Source organism: Narcine bancroftii, chromosome 8 (assembly GCF_036971445.1).
Source record: "Narcine bancroftii isolate sNarBan1 chromosome 8, sNarBan1.hap1, whole genome shotgun sequence".
NCBI classification, from domain to species: Eukaryota; Metazoa; Chordata; class Chondrichthyes; order Torpediniformes; family Narcinidae; genus Narcine; species Narcine bancroftii.
The window spans coordinates 156,898,161-156,918,946 of record NC_091476.1 but is presented as its reverse complement, the minus strand read 5'-3'; the positions used below and the strand labels follow the sequence as shown (position 1 = coordinate 156,918,946).

The following is a 20,786-nucleotide window of genomic DNA, read 5'->3' as shown; positions in this document are numbered from 1 at the left end:
GGATCAGCTCTTAATGGAACAGTGGAGCAGACTCGATGGGCCAATGGGGCTACTTTTGCTCCTCTTTCTCTTGTGAACTTACTTGACAGAGAAAAGGTCAAAAATAGCTGTATCTGGCACAAGCAGCTTGTCAGTGTATGTAGCATTCTCTGGTTAGGGATTCCAACCTTTGTTTTTCTACAAGTTTATTGAATTGAATTTCATAAACTACTATGCTGGGACCTCCAGCTGCTAATACAAAATCATAGTCACAAGGCCACTTTCATAAACCGTAATGTGACCTCTACAGCTATAAATTCAGATGATGGACTTTGGTGTGTGTGGAAGGCATACAAATTAGACCATTACTGTTTGGATTGTGAATGACTAACAACACTGCCAGTTGGTTGAAAGGAATAGTGACATCCAATTCTTAAATTTTCCTTACACTACTACTTTAGGTTTTCTGCTCACTTTCACATATTTTCTATTTTACTTAATCCTTTGGCAATATCCATCCTCAATTCCTGCATCTCTCCCATTAGTCTGAAAATGCTGTTATACTAATGCAACTTTATAATCAAAAAACTCTTCCATCATTCTTGTTAGTTGGCTTCTGCAGCATCCAATCATCATCTACTTGGCAAAGAGCACATGACCCATAAATACAATATGCAAAAGTGCTGGAGAAACTCAGCGCAACATCCAGAGGAAGCAAAGGATAACCAATGTTTCACCCTGGACCTTTTGCCAGGTATATGGTTGCCCTTTACATTCTATGGATGCTGCATAAACTGCTAATTTTCTCCAGCACATTTGTGTATTGCACTCAACTTCAGCGTCTGCAAAGTTCCTTGTTTAACCCATAAATGCAAGTTGAGAATGCTAATAAATTGAACAAATTATTTCAGTGGTGAATGAAGAAAAACTAGAGGGTCTCAGTGGTCAGGCAGCATCCATGGTGAGAAACAGTCAACTAAAGTAAAAAGAGGAAACAGCAAGCACTAAAAAGAATACTGAACATAAGAAAGTGGAAGAGGCAAGGGGGGGGGGGGGGGGGAGGAAACCACAGGGAGTGGGAGAGCAGAATGGAAGGGCTCGAGAGAACATTGAAAACAGGAGCAGATAAAGTTGGAAACAGTGGAACCACAGTGGAGTTACCTAAAATTGGAAAACTTAAGCTCATGTTGTTGAATTTAAGCCTATCCAGAAGAAATATAAATTGACACCATTCCTACCCATGTCATTGGTCCCTACATTGACCATGACATCCAGATGCTTATCTTTCAACTTGAGAATGCCATGGACTCAATCCAATATGTCACTGACCATGAACCTGGGAGGCAACGTGCCATCCAGTAGTTTTTATCTCATCCACAGTACTTCTCACCTATTCCCCAGACAATTGAATTCCTTTCACTACAGTTCACTTCCATTTCCCTCTTCCCTTCTGAGCCAAAGCCCAGACTCTGGGCCAGAGACTTGACTGCAGGTCCCTGTTAGATCATCCCACTCAACAATATCTAAAGCAATGCACATGTTGGGAGGAACAGCCATGGGGATACCCTACACTGACTGCTTATTTCCTTTCTCCTCACCCAGCGACCTGCCTCCTAGTTGTGATTGCCTCCCTGTAAGTCCTGTTATCAACCCCTCAGCTTCCTAAATGATCCAGAGTTCATTTAGCTCCTTAACACAGTCTGCAGTTGGATGTACATGTGTCTGAGTTAAATTCCATCAGCCATTCCTTTGCCCACTTTACCACAGGATCCAGATAAGTATGGCATTTTAGAAGCCCTTCTGCAATATTCACAATACCATTTATTTTAATGTCATCTGCAAACTTAATCATCACACCACTGCTTCCAATCAGAAAACAATTATTCTCAACTTTCTTTGGCTTCCTACTACCAAGCCAATTTTGTAATCACATCTGCTCCCAGAATGAGGTGTTTCATTCCAGATCATCCTTCTTCAAAAAACATGGGACCCTTCTACCACCATCAACTTAGCCTTCACCTGCATCTATATTTCCTGCACATCTGCCCGGGACCTTCCATCCCTACACCAAGACAGGATTCCCTTTGTCATCACCAACCATACACCCGTCTGCCCCCCCCCCCCACCACCCCCAGCCCCATCCAACGTGTTATCCTCAACAGGATCCCACCATCAGATGCATCTCATCTTTCCCTTCTCCTCCCCACTCTGCCTTCTGCAGGGACTGCTTGATACCTACCCCTGTGACCACAGAAAATGGAACACTTGTGCCCCACACCTCCTCTTTCAACACCATTCGAAGCCCCCAAACAGTACTTCCAAGTGAAGCAACACTTGACCTGTGAATCTGCAGGGGTCATCTACTGCATCTGATTCTCCCATTGTGGCCTACTCTACCATCAGAGACTGCATCCAGCATGAGACTGGACCTTAGTTCTGTCCACTACAATAGCAGGGACCTCACAGTGGCCAACCATTTCAATTTTGCACCCCACTCCCATTTAGAGAGCTATCCCCTCCCACATCACTTCCCAGCTTTTATGCTTCTGCCCTCCTACCCATATCCACTGATGACCTCTTGCCTGTGAGCTTGTGTGGCTCCCCATGCCACCACCCCAGTTCTCCACCCCCCTCCCCCCCTCCCCGGCACCGTTTTATCAGGTGCCTGCTTGCTACGTCATACCTTGACGCAGGGCTCAGGCCAAAAACGCTGGTTATGTATCTTTGACATAAAGAATGTTGCATGACCTGCTGAGTTTCTTCCATCACTTTTGAGCATTAAACTACAATCACAGCATCTGCAGACTTTCTTGTTTAACTCAATTTTGTAATCACCCTGGATCCCATAAATTTTATCTGGACCATCCTACCTTGAGGACTCTGTCAAAGGCCTTGCCAGAGCTGATGTATATAACATCCACAACCCTGCCCTCATCAATCCTTTTGACCACCTCCTCAATCACAATGGATAACAAAGTGCAACTCCAAAACTATACCAGGCTCTATTATCTAACAAGTAAAAATTGATGTAAAATATAAAGTTATTGCATCTTAATATGATCTATTTCTCACATACAGCATTTCTTTTAATTTTTTTTAAAGTTAATTCCTATTAATTCTATCCATTCTGATTTGTATTCACTTACATTTAACTTCATAATTTAAGAAGTTTATTGTACTTGTTTTTGACGTGTCTGGACTCACCTGAGGATTAGATGCCCATCTTGGGGAAAGAAGCAGCAATCTGTACTTTATTGGGTAGCATGGCAGGACAAGGAACTTTTAAGAATTTGCTGCTTTACGAATGGGGAAATGGAACTGACATATATGAATCTCTGCAAATGTTTTTAACTCTATCTTGAATCTCTTGGATCGCTGAGTATTGTCCCTATTTAAAATTTACCAGATTGCTTCCTTGTAACGTTCTGAAAATTGAAAGGTGGCAAATTATTAAATTCAAATGCACAAAGGACCAAATATCCAATCAATTTTCACAAAATTCAAACCAATGAGAACTCCATCTATTTTTTTACATCCAATCTCAACTGAATGTGCATCATCTCTCTGATTTGTGCATGATTCAGAACTATTTTAGCTTTAAGAGCGTGAAAATGGTCTTCAAGATATTCTTCATCTCCTATCCATCATCATGCCTTATCTGTGTGCTAACTCCACCCTAAAAGCCAACATATATTATCAGCAACGCCAAGCTCAAAGGTGGTTTCTCACATCAAAATCAAGTAAACGTCAAACAATCTAATCCTCATAAAGCTGTTTTCTAGTAAATCTTACATGAGATCAATAATCTGCAATACAAGGAATCTTGAAGAGTGCATAATTAAAGTGGACAGATCTTTCAATTCCAAGGTCGCACTTGCAATAAAGGTGCTGGAAATCAAGAATCTAAATTAATAAAATGAAAAAAGTACATACTGCTTTTCTATTGAAAATAATAATGTACATTATCTCTGCAATCAATTTTAAAAAGCATTCAACATTTTGCTCTTTTAATCACAACATAATTTTGAAATGCCTTGTGTTCCTCAATACATACTTTAGAAAATAAAGTGTACATAGACATTTAAATTTTTGAGAATTTGTTTTCATTTATTTATTTATTGATGTTGTCATTATAATTTTGTGAATTTGAATTGCTTTAATATATTTCATTCTCAGCTAGAGTTGCAAGCATCTTCAATTTAAAGAGGCAAAGAATTAGGATTTGTGTGGTCCCTGCCAATTTGTATGAAAAGAAACAATTTTAACTTAAACCATTGATGGCATGGTTAGCACAGCAGTTAGTGCGACGCTGTTACAGCACTGGTGACATGAGTTCGATTCTGGCGCTGTCGATGAGTATATAGAGGTGTTTGGGAGATAAATTGGGAAAGGTTTGTTAGAGCAGGTCACACAGAAATACTTTAAAACACAGAATTTTTGCTGGAGCTTTTGCAAAACTGCTGAGACTCATCATGGAATGTTATTTGCAAAAGGCAAAAAATGTAACAACATAACATCATGCAGTGGCAGCTTTTAAAGAGAACAGAAAAAAGTATCTTGTTTGGGGGTGGGGGGAGGGGGGGGTGCGGGGAAGAGAGAGAACACAGACATCATTTCCAGAGGGACAAGCTTTGGAAAAACGGCCTGGTCAAAGGAGAGGACTGGCTGTATGGTGATTCCCTTGGAATAGGAAAAACAGGAAGGAACTCTGTGGTGACCTGAAAGAAAGAGGTTATCATCTGGAGAACCCTGAAGGGGGCAAGTTTCGTCAGCAAGACACTGGGGTAGCTGATTAAAAAGGATTCAGCTGTGGATGTCCTGGAACAAGAAAAACTCTCTCTCTAAAAACCAACAAGAACCTTTCAGAGTGGTAACCATTTATCTCTTAAGCACCAAAGCCTGGTGAACTTTATTAATGTTAATTTCTGTGCACAGTTCAAGAATTGCCTGCAACCAGTGAGATTGGACTGTGAACCAAATAACTTTATTGAACTTACACACACATTACACACATGTGCACCTAGAATTAGAAGGGGGTTAAGTGAGTCAATAGAGATAAGTTAAAGTTTGATTCTATTTTCATGTTCAAAGATAATTAAAATCAACTCTTATTTAAGTAACCCTTTGTCTTGGTCCATATCTATTGCTGGTGGGTTTTGGGGTCTATTGGACACATAACAGTGCATTCTCCCCATGTCTGCGTGGGGTTTCCTCCAGATGCGCCGGTTTTCTCCCACTCTCCAAAACGTATGGGGTTGTAGGTTAATTTGGGTGTAATTGCGCAGCATGGGTTTAAAAGGCCAGAGTTGGCTTCATCCGTGCTGTAAATAAAATTTAAACATATTAAAAATCTTTCTCAATGATTTTATCATTTGTATTTCACCTTTAACTGAAGGTGCCTCAAATCATGCAGGAATCATAATGAACTGAAAGCTTAATGTTTGAGATGGTGACTGATCTGATCCACTGACAAATTCCTGTGCAAGAACATGTAATCCAATTACATTGTTGACAACAGAACCATGCATCATATGAACCACATTTCCACAAAGTTCTTGTTCAAAACAGTTTTACTTGCACATTAAATTTTGTAAGAATTAACAGCAATGGGCAGACATGAGTCATTCATCAAAGTCATGGCAGTTTTTCTACCTTATTTAAACTTGCTAGCACCTCCTCTTTATTCGCTTAACAAGCAGCAATCTAATTATAGTTATTTTGAATTAATCAAAATTGGGATCCAAAGATTCACCAAACGTTGCACTTAGGAATCTCATCTTGGTGTGAAATGGCTTATCCCTTATCCTGGTTAAAGGTTCCCAAGCCAGAGTGAAAAGCAGCTCCCTGCAGGAACCCTTTAATAAATTTCACCCCTTATTCGCCTAACTGAAAAATTCAAGCCTTGTCAACTCTATTTGCCCTCATATAGCAAACCTGCCTTCCCAGAAACCAGTTTGGTGAATCAGTCAGTGCATTCTTTCAAAGGCATGTATCTTCATTTTTAGGGAAGGGAACCAAAACTGCTCACAACACTCTTACCAAGGAGCCAATTAATAAAGAATATTTAATTACAGTCACAGAGCAATGAAACAGGCCCTTCAGTCCACAAAATCTGCACCAAATTATATTAATTCCATTTTATTCTTAGCACTTTTCCAAAATTTCAACCAGATTCTACCACCAAAGCTACAAGTCATTTGTGGCAATTCACAAAGACTAATTAATATCGCAACCTGCCAATGTTTTAGGGGCAATTCACAAAGACCAATTAATATCGCAACCTGCCAATGTTTTAGGGGCAATTCACAAAGACCAATTAATATCGCAACCTGCCAATGTTTTAGGGGCAATTCACAAAGACCAATTAATATCGCAACCTGCCAATGTTTTAGGGGCATCGAAGGAAACTGAAGCTGCTATGGAAAACCACCATCTCTCCAGACAGTACTGGGAGCTTGAGCTGAACCTGGTGATGCGAGACAACAGCTCCACCAGCTGCATTCCCCTGCCCTCCCTCCATTGGTAGAAGTCATTGATGACTAAAATCATACCAAGCTTTTGAGGCAGAGTATATATAATCAATGATTTATTTTAATGAATAAAACCAATTTGCAAATATCGATAAACTTCAGTTAGGGAGCAGTGTTAAGCCAAATAAACCAGAAAAAAAAAATGGATATTGTTCTGATGGAAATTTGGAGGTATTGTTAAATTAATAAAAAGTTACATTTTTTAAATGTTTGCTTTAATCTTTCTTCCTTAGGTCACCTCGGGATTGAGGGTAACCTGTTCCTTCTCCGATTTGTGGGTTTAAAAGTTACTCACAATGTCAATGTAGAAATCACAGACTCAGAGATGGGGCAGGAGATGCCTGATGACGTGCTGAGGAGGGGAGAGTTAGCTTGTGAGACGCTCTGTTCCTTCTGCTTCTCATACTTCATCAAGGTTAAATCACTGCTGGAACGCCAACTAGGATCTTTAATATCCAATTACTCAAGTGTCAGATTAGCATACGATCAAAATGCCCATGTCAAGAAATCTAGTGTTACAATGAAAATGCCCACAATAATCATCCCCTTTAGTCGTGCAAGGATGGTACGATAGCAATAATGTATTGGGCCACATTGATAATTGATTCATTAGATACTAATTACTATTCATAAGAACATCCTTACTGTATACGACAAGAGCTGAAGTCTGAATGCTCGAAAACACAATCTCTGCATTTCCAAGTAGGGCTTATTCATTAACTTATAATTCCTCCTTTTAGTGATTTACATGTAATGGCACCAAGTTTTGTCATAAAATTCTTCTTCTGCCACTGGGCAGTGTAATCATCTGAAATCCTGAAATCAATCTGGAAATGAAATAAACATCAATTTAAAATAAAATCTTTGTGCAACATTTAATATTTGTATTGGAATGTACAAAAAGAGAGATAATATTGTGCAAAGTAAACCTGAGTGAATGTTGATCAACAGGGATAGAAATATGGCTACTGAAATAAATTGTGGCCTGATTAATTTTGAATTATTCTGGCAGAGCGAACGGCCAGTACAATCTCCTCAATTCCGTCATATACACTTTGCAAGAGCTATGTTTGAACTGCAATTGTTCCAAGCTTTTTTTCTCCCTAAAAGATTTTAACATTATTGCATAAAAGTATCATGAAAGGAACTAGGATTGGTGGGAATCTTTTAGAAAATTGTCCTGACATCTTTCAAACTTCCTGAGAATTTTGCCACAAGACATCATGGCCACAACATTGCCTTGTGCAATGAAGGAATGGCTTCTGCCAATCACTTCATCAGAAATTGCTAATATTCCCACATCCAATCTAATGCAGCTGTCTCAAGTGAATATGTGGTTTCCATGATCGGGAATGAGGCTCCTTCATCCATGAGATTACATGATTCTCAATACAAATTTTTCAAAAGAATGTCAGGAAATGAATTAAGTATTAGGTTAAAGGAGACAACAAGCCCAAATTCTTTTGTAGTTTACTTCTTCAGGGCCCAAGTAGTTTATTAATTGCAACAGTAAAATCTCACTTTATCCCAACTATGCTACAGGTAACATTAGTTTTTATTAAGAAATTAGTAAACCCCTTCTTTTACAGCTTGGCGATTTTTGTTAATTTTGTTTGCAAAGGCTGCAAAACTTCTCCCTGGAGAAGCAAGACATAATTCAAAGTAATGCACTGATTTCAGTGAATGGATGAACACTAGAAGATGCTGTTTGCTTCACACTGAGCTCTGTAACCTCGCCAAATACAGAGATTTTTGATTTTAGTGAAAAACTAAAGTACACATTTGAACAAAACAGTGCATATATTTTATATATATACACACACACACACAAGTTACAGATACACTGCAGCAGAAGTGGCGAGCCAATAATCTCAAAGCATATCAGTAAAAGGCTGACACTACCCTCTAGAGGTAAGAATTGTGAAAAAAAAACACCCAGCTGAAGAACACAAAGAAAATCCTATTTTAACAAACCTATTCCTTGGTAGCAAAATCCTCCACCCATATGAACCTTAAAATTGTTCTGGGTACATCATTCTAGACAATTACATACACTTGCCTTGACTCTTCTAATTTTTTTTTGTTATTTTCACAAATAACTTCAGAATACGTATTGAGAACTCCAAACACATTTCTTAATTCGAATCATCGTAATACATGTTCATTGTTCACAAATCAAAAGAAATAGAGCACAAATAATTTACTGTAAAATTATATTCTTACTCTCATTCGCTTTCTGGTACAAGTATTACCTGCAACTTTTCAAATAACTTTTTCTTTGGTTTCAGTTCGTCATCCGCTGTACCATCTTCAAATCCATCTACGAACACCCGCTCTCCTGGTTCAGAACCTTTGGGAGGATTCAATGGTTCCACTTTGCGTTTCTCTCCCTCTCTGTAATGACATTATGCACAAATATGTCTTAACAGAAATATCTGCTTGAAGATCTACTGACAAACTATTTACTTTGGTTTTTGTTCTTCTCAACATCAAATCTGGTTTAGGGTATTGTTTTATCAACCCATTAAGGTTTTAGTTGCTGCAAAAATGTCATATTAATTTATTTCTACTGTGACAGATTATAGATATGTTTTTGAGAGATAAATTGGGGCAGGTTTTAGTATAGGTCAGATACAAACACTTTGAAACAGATCTCATTTAAAACACTGGAGCTCTGCCCCATGCTAGACATGTCGGGGCCTCAGAGGCTTTGCAAAAGCTTTGGAGAGTGCCCAGGAGACTTCACTAATGGATTATTGTTTACAAAAGGCAACAGATGAAAGAGCTCGTCAGAGCCGCATTCAGTCTGGAGTGGAACTTGCTGTTCTAGGAGGATCATGTGGTTTTGCAAGCACAGAGAGTCAAACAGGTTTTCTCTAAGTGAGAGGTGGGGGGAGAGAGAGACACACACACACACATCACTTCTACAGTGTTACAGTCAGTAACAGCAGCTGGGACTGGAACAGGATAAGCTGGCAAGCTTATGGAAAACCCCATTTGGAAGACAGGTTGTGAGTGCATAGTTCAGCCTAGTCAAAGCCCTTGTGGTTCATGCATGAAGAGAGGACTGGCTGTCTAATGTTTCACGGAATAAGAGAAACAAAATGGCACTCTGTGGTGACCTGAAAGAAAGAAAGAGGTTATCATCTGGAGAACCCTGAAAGGGGCAAGTTTTGTCAGCAAGACAATGGAGTGGCTGATGGAAGTACATCAGTTGTGGATGTCCTGGAATAACAAATCTCTCTCTGAAACCAACAAGAACCTTCCTGAGCAGTAAACATTTACCTTTCAAGCACCAAAGCCTGGTGAACTTTATAAATGTTAAAATTCTGTGCACAGTATAAGAATTGCCTGCAACCAGTGAACTTGGAGGAATGAGAAGTGAGATTGGACTGTGAACCAAAAGAACTTTTCTGAACTTACACACACATTACATACACGTGCACTTAGAATTAGAAGGGAGGTTAAGTTAGGTTAGTTAAGTCACTAGTGATATGTTAAAGTTTGATTCTGTTTTCATGTTTAAAGATAATTAAAAGCAACTTTTGTTTAAGTAATCATTTGTCTTGGTGAATATCTATTGCTGCTGGGTTTTGCAGTCCTCTGGGATCTTAATACTACTATAACTCTAGCATACTATGATTCTATTTCTAATTTAACCATAAGACGAGTCAAACACAAACAAATAATTTATGAAGTAATCAAGTAATAATCTGAGTTTCATCTAAAAGATTGGAAATTAACTGATCATCTCAACTACTCTGGCAATCATACACATACAATGGACGATAATAAAGCAGCAGTTAGAGTGACAAGAAAATTCTTTGAGCTAGAGAGGAGGATTGCTTACTAACAAGAAGATATTTTTTAACAACCTTGAGATAGTCAAGTTAGCAAAGAATAAAAGTAGAGAGGTCCATTGTATTTCATTTAACTGGTCACATAAACATTGGCCACATTTATCTTTTTTTGTTTGCACTTCCATTTGGAGTAGATTTTCTTCTTCTATGAATGCTGCCATCAATAAATTCAGTGATAGGATTCTTTCCAAAAGTAAAGTCAATATAGGCTAAAAGGAGCACTCTGCTCATCAGAAACTGATTGGATTTTCAGCTCCAGATAATACATCAAAGCTGCAAGAGCACATTCCAAAATCAATTTCCAGTGAAATTGCTTGGCAGAAAAATCACTTTAAAATGCACATTCCTTCAAACAACACTAGGACATCATAAAACTGACAAAAGTTGCAGGATATAGTGTTAAATATAAAACACCAACTTAATAACAAGGTTCCAGAAGTAAATGGAAAATAAAAAAATCAGCTAAAAAAATTGTGTATGTGCCCTGTATTTGTGAATATAGAGAAAAACACATAGGCCTATTTCAGGGTTTCTATATTCACTGAGATGACATATTGTCAGCGAGGAGACTAAAGTCCAATTCTCAAATTTCAAATGTTCCTTAATTATTGTTAAATAACAAATCAGGGAGAAAAAAGGAAAATATATTGAAGTCCTCTGCGTCTTGTTTGCATCAAGCTCATCTTGTCAAACATCTAATGATGAACTCCAGGTAGAAAAGCTAAATGTGTGCTCATTCTCTTGTCTTCATCAAGTGGTTAATTTGGTACAAAAGACTGACCCTGAAGCAGGCTCCTTCCTAATAACACAATACTTGGCTATCTTGGTAAAACAACATCAAAAATTTTTTTGACATCTACAAGAGGGAAGAAATCTAGTACAGTACATCTCTGATCATCCGAAATCGGATTCTCCGAAATCCTCATTTATCCAAAATATTTAGAGGAGCCTCCCAAAAATATCGGATGAATGAGGATTTCTGAACCAATAATCCTCATTTATCCTATTTTTTTTCCGGCACCGAACTCACTTCACAGTTTGAAAAAACTTTAAACCCAGCATGTTCATGTGCATGTCTGAGTTACGATTTTGATTCAACTTGAGAGTTTTGCAATGCCAAAGAGATCTGCAGATAGTACTGTGATTGAAGGTAGAATTTCAAGTGTTTGGTGATTTTTCTTAAACAGCATTTTGTTCAGTTTGTTTTTTTAGTGTGAATTTAACATTATTTCATGCTTAAAAAGCCTTCCCTTGTCATTTATTGTTCTTTAAACACTGTTACAAGCTGTTGCTACTGGGCCGTTATTAAAAAAATTACCAGTTATCCGACAGGCACAGTCCGACCACTTCGGATAATCAAAGTTCTACTGTATTCATCTCAATAAAAAGGTCAGGAACTTATTGAAGATTATTGAAATGACTTGAGAGATTAAATAAAGAATAGACAAGAGCAAATGATTAAAAATGTATTATTACGCAAAAAGTCATTTATAAATTTAAAACATTTTTGCTTTCTTTATTGATTCGAGTAGAGTTAATGCATTTACTGAAATAAAGCTCATAATTATTATGCTGCATGAAACCATTCAATCACGAAAAGGCACAGAAATATGTTCATTTTTAAGATAACATTAATGCAAGCCAAAATACTTCATAGAAACAATAGAAATATTATCAAAAGAAGCGGGCTCCATGAAATAATTTATTTTATACAAACTAAAAATTAAACAACTGAAATATAACATCAATTAACTATATTGTTTTTTAATCCGGTAGTCAATCTATTCATTATCAAAAATGGTTAATACTTTTAATATTACTTTTAAACTCCGAGTGAGTAAAAATTCCACTCACAGAGATGCACAAAGCAACATGGCTTGAGATTCGATTCCTCGCATCTTCTGTGGCTTCAGATTACATAACATTATGACATTCCGATTCTGGAGCTCCTCAGCAGAAACATACTGCACTAACCCACTGACAACCGTTCGAGGCTGGGGTTCTCCAATGTCCACTTTTTCCACATAGAGACTTTCTGCATCAGGATGCTAGGTTAAACAAAATTTAATTCATATTAATGCACAAATTTTCATTTAATGTGACGATCAGGAAATAGCAATTGAAAATGCAAGTTCCTCCAATAATCGTTAGGTTTCTGAAAGAGCATGGTAGCAAATCACATTAGGCCAAATACTTTGGAGAAATACAAGATTTGTAGTTGTTGGAATAATGAGCCAACAAAGAGAGGCTGGAGGGCATGGAGAGAAATGGTCTGTTAACACATATGGATAGCACCCTCATTATAGACTCTGCAAAATTCAAACTTCTAGTGTAGACAAAAAAAATACAGTAAAATTTTGATAATCCTGACTTTCAGGGTTTTTGTGGGCCAGACTATTGGATGTTTCACACTTAGATCACAGATTTATATTACTCTATAACACACAATTTTTTAACAAAAATCAAGCAAGCCTAGTGAGTTTAAACAGAAACAGAAAAATACAAGTCCTCCAGACAGTTCTAGCTCTAAATTTATCCAAGTTCCTGCCCCAGATACTCTTAGCCCCAGCCCCAGCTCTGGCCTCACATCTCACTTGCACTCTGAACCCACAGATTACATTCAGCACCAATGTTTGAGCCAGATACCATGTCATCATGAATTGCAAAAAATGGGATCCCAGATGGTTGGTTTTTAACTGCATTGGTAAATATCTAGCACAAGTGAGAGAAAACTGGCAGAATAATCTGCACAATTACATCTGATTTATGTCAGAAATATTATTTGTACAGCAAATGACTCACATTAAGCATGAAAAATAGGTTTCCACAATAAGCAAGACATTTGCAGTCTGTACTTTAAGAATGGCCTAAATAGTTTTAGCTTAATAGTGATTTTGTAGTCGACATCATTCTCGATATCAGAGTTTATTTACTGTGGTGCACCCTTTGTGGCATGCTCTAAATCTCAGACTGGGAAATCACTTCGCTCAGCACCTCCGTTCTGTTCACAGTGGCTGACCATTTCAATTTTGAGTCACACATTCTGAGTCCCACGCTCACATATCTGTCCATGGCCTGGATACCATCCCACCCTGACCACCCACAGATTGGAGGAACACCACCTTATTTTCCGTCTGGGCACACTTCAGCCAGACAGCTTTAACTTTACTGCTTCCCATTAAACTTGCTTGCATTTTCTTTCCCTTTCTCCTGTCTTTCCAGTTCTTCTACCCACCCAACCATCCCTCCTCCCCATTGCTGCTGTCCTCCCCCCTCCTTTCTCCACCTATTATTTCCTACCTTTGCCACCCCTCCCCCTTCCCCACCCCCTACTCTTTTGTTCGGACACCTGCTGGCATTTTCTCATACTTTAATGAAGGGCTCAAGCCCGAAACGTCAGTTATGCACCTTTACCTTTGCTACTGTTTGGCCTGCTAAGCTTCTCCAGCATTTTGTGTTTTTTATATATATATATATATATATTATCCCATATTTGCTATGTACTGTAAAAATCCAATTTAAATCAGTCATTAAAATCAATAGAAGACCTGAACACTGGTGACTGGTGCAAAAAAAATTCTCCCTTTTGTCTGCCACTCCTCCAGCTTCAGCAAAACTTGCAACAATTATACATTTAAATGTGCAAGAGTCAATTCTTGTCTCTCAAAATGTGATTACCTTTAAAGGCCAGTCTCACCACCCTCAAACCAAACCCATCACAAACATTAAAGTCGCGTCCCGATACACTCGATGGCCAATGAATGCAACCGTGCAGACCCCACAGGAGCCAACGACCTTTGTCTCAGGTGACAACCTGCACGGCAGGAAAACGGTGAGCAAGCAGCTCTTTGCGTAGTTTCGTTGAAGCTGCCAACATTCTGGGCGTCGCAGCCACATGTGGTTCAAACAAGCCGAGGCTTAGTTCCACCTTCGACAGATCACCACCAATGACCACTTTACTACTATGTGGTGAGCTTGCTTGACCAGGACACGACAGCAAGGGTTGTCAACTTCCTGCGGCAGCCTCCGGAGCAAGTCAAATACAATGCCCTCAAGGAGCTATTAACCCGCACCTTTGGAATCTCATGGCACAAGCATACCACCCAATTGTAGCAGATGGATGGATTGGGAACAGGGCCCCATCCGCCCTCATGAGCAAAATGCTCATCCTTGCTGAGGGACACAGATTCAAACAGATTTTCCTGGAGCAGCTTCCCAAGGATATCTGACTCTTGCTTCCCGATGAGGTCTTCAATGACCCCAGGAAAGTCGCAGCCTGGGAGAATGTGTTCTGGAGAGCAAAGAAAGAAGACAGCGCCTCGGTGGAGTAGATTGCTAGGTCCTGCACAGCTGGCAACAAGGCCACAGCAAACGGGAGGCAAGTGGACCCCCGACCCAACATTAGTATGGGATGTGGGGGCCTGTCAATGCCGCCCACCCTGGGCATTTCAGGGAAACACCATGACCAACCGTTGTTAATGGATGCAGTGGTTGGCCAATGTGACAGCCTCCTCCATGTGTGAGACTCTCGTCAGGAAGGTGCTTCCTCATTCACACCAGCAACGAAATAAGGGTCCTTTTCCACCCCCCCCCTCCCCAGTCTATTACACCCATAATGGCAAATCGGGCCCGGCACCGGGGGCAGCAAACAGAACTTTCAGCACCCACACAGTCCCTCTCCACTTCAGCAGCACCCATTCACATGGACATTCACAATTGTGGGCTGTGGTACAACCACTTCTGAAAGCAGACTTCTTGCAAGCTCACTGCCTGCTGGTGGACCTTAAAGGGTGGCATTTGGTGCTCGCTCGGGCTTTTCAAACAATGCCCTGGAGGAAGCCAAGTTACCCCCCCCCCCCGCCCCCCCACCTCGACTCCATTATTTTGTTCAACAACTCATTTACATGAATCCTAACAGCGTTCCCTTCGATTGTGGCTTCACAGCTTTCCTCCGCCAAACCGAAGTACAGGGTAAGGCACCCTGTTTTCTACCGAGAGCCCCCCACTCCATGCCAGGGAGCGCTACCTTTCCCCCCGAGCTCACCCTCGCCAAGGAGGATTTTTTTTATAAAATGGAAGTGCTGGGGATAGTGCAGCATTCTACTAGCCCCTGGGCCTCCCCCTGCACATGGTACCGAAGGCAGCAGGAGGGTGGAGGCCATGTGGGGACTATCACCACCTCAGCAAGACTACCACACCTGACAGGTACCCGTGCCCCATATCCAAGACTTTACTGCTAACTTACAAAGGGCATGGGTATTTTCAGACTTCAACTTCTTGGGTGTGTGTCATTCTTTCCACACTTCACAGTAGCACGCATGCTACAAAATAAAAGGAAAATATCATGGATGTTTAAAAAAACAATTAAAACATGAGAGATTCTAGAAACAGCCAGCAGACCATGCAGCATCTAATTCATTTTTAACATTGTTAAAAGAAAATATTGTGGATCTATAAATCTGAGATGAAAATACAACATGATGGTAAACCTCATTATCTGAAGTTTTATTGAACAAAATAGTTTGAGAAGCTGTAAAATACCTGTTAAGAAAATGTAATGCTGTTCCTTGGGGGTAATGTTGTATTTTACTGGAATAATGTAGGAGAGCTGGAGGGGGGATTTGATAGAGGTGTCTGGGATAATGGGAGGGATGGATGGAGTTGATGTGGAAAGGCTTTTCCCATTGAGAGTAAGAGAGATGGATACATGAGGTCATGGATTGAGAGTTGATGGGCAAAGGTTTAGGAGTAACATGAGGGGGAACTTCTTTACTCAGAGAGTGGTTACCATGTGGAATGGGCTTCCGGGAAAGGTGGTGGAGGCAGGGTCAATTTCGTCATTTAAGAAAGAGTTGGATAAATATATGGATGGGAGGGGGATGGAGGGATATGGGTAGAGTGCTGGTAAGTGGGATTAGAGGAGGGTACTTGGATCAGTGTGGACTAGAAGGGCCAAATTGGCCTGTTTCCATGCTGTAATTGTTATATGGTCAGTCCTTGTCACCAACTTTCTCTTTTGTTCTCTGAAACAAATTCCCTTCCTCTGCACCTTAAGTACGATCATCAACCTGAAACTGCATTTCTGTTTCCACCATCGCCATACACGCCACACAAACTGCTGTGTTCCTCTGGCAATTTCCAATTTTTTTTCCACAGATATTAATAGTCCATCCAATGTGTTCAGAATTGAACTCAAAGTGATTTAACTTCATTTTGAGGAACATTATCTGTTAAGTTGAAGGGACTTGGCATGTTAAATCACTTTAAGATTCATTTAAAATCTACAGAATATAACTTTGTGGTCATTGAGTCAGGAGCTGTACAGCACAGAAAGGCCTTTCATCCCACCACATCGATGCAGACCATTATGCTAATCCCAGCTGCCTTCATTAAATTCGTATTTATCTATGCCTTACTCATTCAGGTAGCCGTCTAGATGCCTTGTAAATGTTGGTACAGTTCCAGCCTCCATTACCTCAACTGTCATTTTATTTCAGCTGTGTTGAGGTCAAGTTGCATAATATTTTTGTATCACATTTCTAATGTTCAATCAGTACCACTAAACTCACACATGACAAGTGTACATTAAAAAAGGTGATAATTTCTTCCTCCTAATACACTGCTTTCTCAAGTATAGCAAGGTGAAATTAAGGATTTACTTAACTCCAACAAGGTGCCTTAACTATTATTTTACTGGCTGATTTTGATTTTGTATTCTATAGTTAATATACGTCACTTGATAATTATGGCTAATTTAGAATTTGTTTGGATCTCAACACAAGGGAAAAAACAGGTCAAAAATGTTCACACTGATTTCACAAAAGTCAGTTGAGAAACCAAGCTCACAGTATTCCAGTCACAAAGCAAAATCAGCCAGAGCTTTCTGCCAGTATCAAATCCTTCAGCATTTAGGCTTTGACAGATCTTTCAACATTGACTTGCCTGTGACTTTTGTCCTAATTCAAAATGGGCAGGCTAGAACAAGTCCCTCAATGTTAACCAGCAGAAAGAATTGACAGCAAAGCCAAAGAAAGCTGTCAAGAACTCTCCAGTTCTTCTGAAAACCCCCCTGACAGACCCATTTCCTTCTTTTAAATAAATGGGCTCTCTATTCCTATCCAGAACCAACCTACACAAATGAGGAGTCTAGCTAAGTATTGATATGGAAATTCAAGATAATGACAGTAAAATCCTAGGTATCCAGCACTTACGAGGATTGGTAGATGCCAGGTAAGTGAATTTTCCAGTTGCTTGAGATTGCATGCTGCATGATTGGCAAACTGACCGCTATGGGCAGCAATTGTAACTTTCATATTTTTTTACCTATTTGTTTTGCTTGAAATCCAGATAACAGGGATTTTACTGTATTTGGGTTAAGGGCCAGGGTATAAACACATTATCACTTTAAAAAACCCTCCAGACGTGAGACAAAGTAACAGAAGATATGAGAGTGAATACGAAGGGCAGCTCCATTTGTTGTCCAGGTGCCGAACCTTTTATCTGGAATTCTGAAAATCAGCAACCTCCAGAAACTGGCACTTTTTTCGGTAGATGAGATTACACATAAGTAATGTTAATTTCCCTGCAATAAATTCTCTGTTTTCAGAGTGGTACTGCCCCCCCACCCCATTTCCCACAGTCCCAGTCCCCGTGGCCCCCGCCCCCGGGGGTGCCCTCTCTCACCTTCAGTGGAAAGATGACTTTCTGGCCCCAGCACCTGGTTCAAGAGAACCAAGCAGCAGTGGATGGCTCAATGAGGGAGCAATGGTCGTCTTCCTTACCCATAATCCCCCACGTAACTGGAACTGTTCTGGCACTGCTCCTGCATTGAGCCGTCGCTGCGATCTGGTGTGGCACTCTGTAAACTCCAGGCTCGGAGCGCTGCATCCTTGCTTGTGGGGGGGGGGGGGGGGGTGGGCAGTGCTATAATGCCAGAGTGTGCCTGAAGGCTGGCGTGACAAGCTGGTGAAGTGCCTGAAATTCACCACCTCGTGTCCAGCCTTTTGCCCCACTTAGCCACTGGCTCCAAGCTAGCTGCCTTTTTGGCTGAGCTCCTAGGTCGCCCTGTGCTTCCAACTTTCATCTGACTGATGCACTAGTTGAGAGCATTGTGTATGGCACACATTGGACCACCACCGCTCAGAACCCCCCCCCAACCTGTGCTCAGCCTAGCCTAAGGTGCAAAATAGTCTGGCATCAGCTTTGGTGGAGGGGTGGGGTGACGAACTGCAGGGGCCAAATGCAAAGCATTTGCTTAAGGGACAGAAATAAAAATGATTCCAAAATCTAGAAGATTCCGAACAACAGCATGTGTCTGATCCCACTTTGAACAATTCCGGATACAAGTTTAGGTTCCTGCATTTTCTCGATGTGTAGTCTCCAGTTGAAGCATGAAGTTTGAAATTAAGAGCTTTTCATTTTAGGTACTGGAAATGCCCAGAAATCCATACCAGACATAACATGGATCAAGTACTATCACCACACTGATCTAATTTTGCAGGTTATTTGTTTGACTCAGTAATAATTATTAAAGTACCACAAACCTGATAGAAAAATATAGAAATGGCACACCTTACTGATAGCTGAAAGCACTCCACATTCCCAACTAACCTTTTCCACACTGATAATCCTTCCAACTCGAATATCAAGTCTTGAAGGTATAATTTCATTATTCTCAGCAGCCGGTGCTTTGGGAGCTCCCTCTGGAAATTGTACAATATACAGTTTCAATTCATCTTTTACATTAAATAGATTTAAAATTCTCTTCTCTAAACAAAACATTACAGGCAGAAAATGATATGGATTCATGCAGAATAATAAAAATAGCTGGAGTAAAAGGTGAGAGAGAGGGAATGATGAGGCAGGGTTTAGCAGGCGATACCTTATATCTCACTCTCTATTCTTATACTGGCTATCTCCCCTCTCACTCTTCTTGTAGGATGTTGACCTGAAGCATGAACTCTCCTTTTGCCTCCACAGGTGCTACCCGAATTGCCAATCTGATCCTTTTTTTAATCCAAATTACAGCAACTGTATTCTCTTGTGTGTCTATTTGAATACACTGCATTAACAAGAGCAGCTTGGAGGAGTCATGTGATGGAGTAGTGGCCGGTAGGAGAATACCAGCCCTCTCCATAAAAGAAGAAATAGTGAAGAAAATACAAAGTTCAAGAAACACAAAAAATAAAAGATAAAGTTGTGGAGAAAAGAAAGAAAATGGCACCCAAGAAGGAAAAAGCAAAAACAACAGCTAAAAAAGAAAAGATGCCGGAAGAGAAAGGAGAAAGCCTTAGAAGAAACAGGGAGCCGTTGTGGAGAAAAGAGCCCGTTCCCAAAGGTTGGTGACGACCCTGCAGAGTCGCGACCTCCTGACCGCTGGATTGTAAAAATGGCTCTCTGAACCAAACAAAAGCACACAACTGCGCATGCACGAGGAGTCGTGCATGCACAGTAATGGGAGGGTGGCCCAGCTGAGGAGCGAGCAAACACAGTGCGACCAGCTGAGGGATGCCTGACACCAGAGCTCTCAGCTGGAAGAAGAGAAAAGCGACAGGATGGGGAGTGATAGGAAAGAAGAACAGCAACAGGAGGCCCAACAGATAACCAGCCCAGAAGAAGAGGACCAACAGCAAGAAGCCAAGCAAGAAGAAGCCCAGCAAAGTGAGACACGCAACTCAACAAGAAAGTCAGAAGAGACACAGATATAAGGAAGAGAAGTAGAAGACACAAACACAGGTGCAGACACAAAAGAAGAGGAAGACCAAGCTTTGCACAGAGAAATAGAAGGTAAAATAGATGGACAGTATACAGATTTTAAAAACTTCAAGAACAAATGAGAGCATTAAAAGAATGGTTGACATTAGAATTTAGTGAAATGAAAAATACAGAAGAAAAAATGAGTAGAATAGAGCTGGTCATAGCAAATGTAGGGAAAAGATTAGAAAATGTGGAAGAACGTGTCATGGTGGTAGAAATGGAAGTGAACGACTTAAAGAAAATTGGAAGAAAGTGACAAAAAAGTTAAGAGTCACAGGAGTTGTTAGCTCAGAAGATGGATATAATGGAAAACTATAGTAGGCGAAACAACAAAGATAGTGGGCCTAAAGGAAGATAAAGAAGGCACAAATATGAAAGAATTTATAAAAGAATGGAACCCAAAGGTCCTGGGAATGCCAGAAATACAGGAAGGAATGGAAATAGAAAGGGCACACAGAACACTAGCCCCGAAACCACAGACACAGCAAAAACCAAGATCTGTTTTAGAAAAAATTCTGAGATACATGACAAGAGAAAATATACTGGAGAGAGCAAGGAATAAAATTAGAGAAGACGAAAAACCATTGGAATACAAGGGTCAAAAAATATTTTTTTTTTACCCAGACATAAGTTTTGAACTCTTAAGGAAGTGGAAGGAGTT

General features: G+C 40.2%; 1 protein-coding gene across 4 annotated transcripts in view; it reads right to left on the bottom strand.

Annotated features, from left to right (window-relative positions):
- LOC138741452 (tyrosine--tRNA ligase, cytoplasmic-like) overlaps positions 1–20,786 on the bottom strand; it is a 59,740-nt gene that overhangs the window by 15,151 nt on the left and 23,803 nt on the right. For 2 of the 4 annotated variants that reach the window (XM_069895576.1, XM_069895577.1), the window contains 4 exons: positions 18,980–19,071; positions 12,224–12,417; positions 8,762–8,903; positions 4,942–7,336 (listed from right to left, as the gene is read on the bottom strand). In XM_069895576.1, the coding sequence (XP_069751677.1) occupies positions 7,226–7,336; positions 8,762–8,903; positions 12,224–12,417; positions 18,980–19,071 (539 nt within the window). In that variant the 3' untranslated portion in view covers positions 4,942–7,225. Of the gene's footprint in view, positions 1–4,941; positions 7,337–8,761; positions 8,904–12,223; positions 12,418–18,979; positions 19,072–20,786 lie in introns of those variants that run through there. The other 2 variants (XR_011343504.1, XR_011343505.1) reach the window with 2 other exon arrangements.